General features: G+C 35.6%; 1 protein-coding gene across 18 annotated transcripts in view; it reads right to left on the bottom strand.

Moving 5' to 3' along the window:
• Nucleotides 1–281: 281 nt before the first annotated feature.
• LOC307143277 (NACHT, LRR and PYD domains-containing protein 1 homolog) overlaps nt 282–6,000 on the bottom strand; it is a 33,494-nt gene continuing 27,775 nt past the window's right edge. For 11 of the 18 annotated variants that reach the window (XM_079844707.1, XM_079844709.1, XM_079844701.1 and 8 more), the window contains 2 exons: nt 3,717–3,791; nt 283–2,241 (listed from right to left, as the gene is read on the bottom strand). In XM_079844707.1, coding sequence (XP_079700833.1) covers nt 2,208–2,241; nt 3,717–3,791 — 109 coding nt within the window. In that variant the 3' untranslated portion in view covers nt 283–2,207. Of the gene's footprint in view, nt 2,242–3,591; nt 3,792–6,000 lie in introns of those variants that run through there. The other 7 variants (XR_013818582.1, XR_013818583.1, XR_013818584.1 and 4 more) reach the window with 4 other exon arrangements.

The following is a 6,000-nucleotide window of genomic DNA, read 5'->3' as shown; positions in this document are numbered from 1 at the left end:
AGGAGGGACTTCATAGAACAAAGAAATCCTCAAGCCGTTTTGAGGACCGTGAAAACAGCAGTATACAGATGAGTAAATTGTGTGAAAAATACTGTGTTTTTTTACACGCGAAACATGAACACATGTTATATTGCACACTGTAAACACAATCAAAGCTTCAAAAACACAGGAAAAACGGGACCTTTAATGCTAATCGCTGAAGTTACCCTTTAAACATGATATATCATGGGGTATTTATATTTAAATATATTAGTGAGCAAACAAAGAGCTAAAATCATGGTATAGGAAAAATGCTTTTATTTCAAAATAATTTTTGATGTAAAAATCATACTAACATTATAAGTGCACTACAGGAAACATTATAAAACAATAAAACAGTTCATGACCCCTTTAAGATAAACTTAAATCATCACCTAAGCTGTAGTTTAATGTCTTTTACAAAGCCAGAGTTCATGTCAGAAAGCAAACTGTCTAAGAAACATCTACAGAAGTCAAATCTCTAGGCAACTTGACATACAGCAATCCTAAATCATACCTGCATTCATAACACATTATTTGTAAACTAATAAACGTTTGAACACTGTTCTTCTTTCCTTCTCAACCTGCTCTTAAAACATTAGACTTTACAATTCTTTATCTTTAAAGGTAGGATAGGTAAGAATGATCTAAAACACTTTTGTCCAAATTTGTTTAAACTTTCTTTATATGTCAATACATAATTAAAATGTAAGTACTCTGAAAAAAAGAGTATACAAATCGAGTGACTCTAGACTTGTAAATCTGCAATAAACACCGCTCATTATTTTCGTCCGGGACGAAACAAGTGATTGGCTTGGGCGACTGTCACTCTCTCGTTACCATGGCTACCACCGCTTTTGCTACAGGATCTGCCCACATGCGCGCACCCGTTTGATTTGAGGAGTTCAAGAGGCTGTATTTCTGCTGGACAGGTAATCTTTCATTTTGATTATACATTTTTTTGGTTTATGTTTTCATGAAGCATGTTTCATTAGCACACGTAGCTGCCTAATATAGCTAACATAACATTACTTAGCATAAAGTTACAATGTTATAAACTTAGCGAGCCATTAGTAGAGATGATAAATACTCAATATGCTTAGCTCAAGTTGATCGCTGTCGTGTTGAATTTCGCAAAATGTAACTTTAGATAACAAAATGCATGTATAAAAGCTAGTACACCGCATCCAGGAACTTTTTTTAGAACTAAGTTAGCTTTAGCTACTACCCTCTGTCTAAACTCTTTTACCATGTTCACCGGGAACTTTACCTGCACGTTTATTTCGGCCTTTGGTTTGTTTTTATATTCTCTACCAATGTTTACTGATGTTTTTATCTTGTGTCTGTGTGTGTCGTAGACACTGTGTTGTGTGTGTATTTTAAACTTTACCAGTATCGGTATGCTAGCTTGATAGTGAGTACTAAAAGACATCTTATTTGTTTATATTCATAAAGATAAAGCTAGATTTTTTATTAGATGTGATTCTGACATGATGTCACTACATGCACTTCTTCTCCGCTCGTCTCAGGTTAATAATGCGTCTTCTTCCAGCTGTTCATGTGTTTTGGGGGCGTGGCTTTGGAAAGAGCCCAGAAGGGAGAAGGTGGAGTGAATGGAAATAATGAGCTGTCTTTAAAACAGTCGTGAGAGGTCTACAGACACTCAATTTTTATATTTTCTTTTTCAGAGTACTTACATTTTAATTATGTATTGATATATAATGAAAGTTTAAACAAATTTGGAAAAAAGGTTTTTTAACCAATTCATACCTATCCTACCTTTAACTAACAAATCACCAGTTCCCGCTCCTCATGACGTCATGTTCTCTGTATGATACTGAACCTTCTAAGAGTAAAACATAATTCTGAATCAAATCAACAGATTAAAGCAATCTTTAATGCATAATTAAACATCAGAAGAAAGCAATCTGCACATACATGTAATACACCCCTTATATATACTATCACTTAATGAGATTATACATTTGTGTTTTACACTTAACATGCTTATACTGAGAATTATATAAAAAAAGTGTAGATATACAAAACCAAGTTGGGTTCAGGTGCATTTTTTTATACATGATATAAGTTATATCATCATATTTACATAGTTTTAGTGATAAGAGGCTAATTCAAACAACGCTCCAAATCTCCATCCACAGGTCTGAGGACAGTCACTCAGTTCACTCCTAGTTTTCAATCTGTGGCCTAAAAATCTGTGACCTAAAAATAAAGACATGAGATGTTATTTTGAGATCAGGATGAAATTTACCCAGCAACCTTTCCAACGTGATGATGTCATACGGCGGTTAAAAAGTGTATAAATGTTTATTTGTGTTGTAAATGTGGCCGATGGTTTGTCTAGATCAGACCCTATTCCTCTGGGATCGGTCAGAGCCTCTGAAGCTCTTCCTCTGAATCTGCATTGATTTGGACCTTCAGCCGTTGGTTCCCATTGAAGTCCATTATGAGGGGAGACATCCTGGAATGTTTTCCTCAAAAAACTTCATTTCTTTTCCACTGAAGAAAGAAAGACATGAACATCTTGGATGAGATGGGATGAGGAAACTATGAGGAGATGTTCATTTTGAAGTGAACTAATCCTTTAATGTCAGTATTATATTTTTTTCCTCACAAGAAGCATAAATTAATCTGCTTATACATCACTGGGCAAATTTCATCATGATCTCTAAATAAATCTTATGTCTTTATTTTTAGGCCCTTTATTCAATTTTAAGCCACAGACTGAAAACTAGGAGTGAACTGAGCGACTGTCCTCAGACCTGTGGATGGAGATTTGGAGCGTTGTTTGAATTAGCCTCTTTTCACTAAAACTATGTTAAAGTTGTTGTTAAGTTGTTAAAGTCAGATAAATAAATAAAACATCATCCTTTAAACGATTAGTTCACTTCAAAATGAACATCTCCTGATAGTTTCCTCACCCCATCTCATCCAAGACCATGTGTTTCTTTCTTCAGTGGAAAAGAAATGAAGTTTTTTGAGGAAAACATTCCAGGATTTTTCTCCTCATAATGGACTTCAATGGGAACCAACGGTTGAAGGTCCAAATCAATGCAGTTTCAGAGGAAGAGCTTCAGAGGCTCTGACCGATCCCAGAGGAATAGGGTCTGATCTAGACAAACCATCGGCCACATTTACAACACAAATAAACATTTATACACTTTAACCTCAAATGCTCGACCTCTGTGTTGTTCTTCTTCACGGTGTATGATGTCATTACGACGGAAAGGTCACGTGATGTAGGTGGAAGTGCCGACCCAGTGTTAAAACTAACGTGCAAAGACTAAATCAAACGCCCTTTACACAAATAAAGGTGAAACAACGATGTTTTAAAGCTGGAGGAGAACATGAGATGGAGTTTTTCGGCACTGGGTCGGCACTTCCACCTACATCATGTGACCTCTCCGACGTGATGACATCATACACCGTGAAGATTAAAATTTGTAATCGATTGTCAGCCCTAATTAAAATCTAACTAAACACATGCTTTTAAAAGATTGCCATATACACAAAACCATATTCATTCAAATATAACATGTTTCTTTATGCTCATAGAATGGCTCATGAAAGGCCCGTGTGAACACATGCACAAGACTTCACTGAATCTTTACACAAGTGTTTCTGAGGAAATGGACTGCAAGAAAATCAGCAGGTGTGTGTGGAGACGGTCAACTTACGGTCGGAACTCCACCATGGAAAAGACCCCAGCAGTCAGAGAGATTTTACGACGGGTGGAGTCAAATATGTCTATCCTGTTTGTAGCAAATAACACAGAGATGTGCTGATGTATTTTATGAGGAGTATCTTTTACAGTACAGTATATGTACACGTGTGTGTGTGTGTGTGTGTGTGTGTGTGTGTGTGTGTGTGTGTGTGTGTGTGTGTGTGTGTGTGTGTGTGTGTGTGTGTGAGTGTGAGTGTGTGTGTGTGTCCACAAAGGTAGTAATACCTTTAAAGCTAATTTTGCCCTTGTTTTGTTGTCCACGAGGAACCGAGCTTATAAATCACACAGAATGATTCAGTGATGGGTAGGTTAAAGGTTAGGGGACAGGAAACTGTATTTGTGACTTTTGTTGTGATGTTCATTTTGTGTCAGGTATTTGGGAACTGTTTTAGGCTATAAAATCAATTGTTTAATTAAAAGGCACCAGAATACAGGAAATGATGGAAGCTTGTTTTCCGCCACAAAATATATATTTTTAAAGATAATTGAGCTTTTTACTCAGAATTACGTGATATAAAGTCGCAATTAGCTTTTTAATTTTTTTATTCTGAAACATAGGAAGTAGCATGTACATTTCCTGAAGAAAATGTGAGTGGTGCTTGCCGTGGCAAAACTCGGCACCCGGTTGCTACTGTGATGCAAAAAAGCCAAGCAACATGTCTGTACGATATTGTGGAGCTGAGATATGGCTTCTTTATGTTGCAATACGGTTGCTAGGGTGCTCTAAATGGGTGCTAGGGTGTGGCTATACAGTCAATGAGGTGATATTTAAAGACTATTGGACAGTCTGAGTCAAAAGAGCCCAACTCTGTATTTCAACAATGCTCTGGTGCTGAGATATGGCTCGTTAATGTTGATATACGGTTGCTAGGGTGCTGTAACTGCTAACACAATTACCATGTTGCTAACATGATGCTAACACAATTAGCATAAAGCTAACATGTTTTTAAGATGTTAACACGATTAGTATATAGCTAGCATGTTGTTAGCATAATGATAACACGATTAGCATGTTGCTAGCATTATGTTAACACGATTAGCATGTTGCTAGCATAATGTTAACAAGATTAACATGTTAACATGATGTTAACACGATTAGCATATAGCTAGCATGTTTTTAAGAAGATGCTAACACCATTAACATATAGTTAACATGTTAACACGATTAGCATATAGCTAGCATGTTTTTAAGATGCTAACATGATTAACATATAGCTAACATGATTAACATGATGTTACCATTATGTTAGAATGATGTTAACACGATTAGCATGATAACACAGTTAGCATGATGTTAACATTATTATTAACATGTTGTTACCATTATGCTAACACGGTTAGCATTTTGTAGGCATTAATGCAAACACGATTAGCATATTGTTAGCATGATGTTAACACGATTAGCATGTTGCTAGCACTATGTTAACACGATTAGCATGTTGCTAGCATGATGTTAACACAATTAGCATTTTGCAAGCATTAATGCAAACACGATTAGCATGTTGTTAACATGATGTTAACACGATTACCATTTTGCTAGCATTATGCTAACACAATTAGCATGTTGTTAACATTATGTTAACACAATTAGCATAAAGCTAACATGTTTTTAAGATGTTAACACGATTAGTATATAGCTAGCATGTTGTTAGCATTATGATAACACGATTAGCATGTTTGCTAGCATTATGTTAACACGATTAACATGTTAACATGATGTTAACACGATTAGCATATAGCTAGCATGTTTATAAGAAGATGCTAACACAATTAACATATAGCTAACATGTTAACACGATTAGCATATAGCTAGCATGTTTTTATGAAGATGGTAACACGATTAACATATAGCTAACATGATTAACATGATGTTAGCATTATGTTAGAATGATGTTAACAGGATTAGCATGATGATAACACGATTAGCATGATGCTAACACAATTAGCATGATGTTAACATTATTATTAGCATGTTGTTACCATTATGCTAACACGATTAGCATTTTGTAGGCATTAATGCAAACACGATTAGCATGTTGTTAGCATGATGTTAACACGATTAGCATGTTGCTAGCACTATGTTAACACGATTAGCATGTTGCTAGCATGATGTTAACACAATTATCATTTTGCTAGCATTAATGCAAACACGATTAGCATGTTGCTAACATGATGTTAACACGATTAGCATTTTGCTAGCATTATGCTGACACGATTAGCATGATGTTAGAATGCTA

Source organism: Gobio gobio, assembly GCF_949357685.1.
Source record: "Gobio gobio genome assembly, chromosome: 19".
In the NCBI taxonomy this organism is placed as follows: Eukaryota; Metazoa; Chordata; class Actinopteri; order Cypriniformes; family Gobionidae; genus Gobio; species Gobio gobio.
The sequence above is the reverse complement of the archived record's forward strand: the minus strand, read 5'-3'. Positions and strand labels throughout refer to the sequence as shown.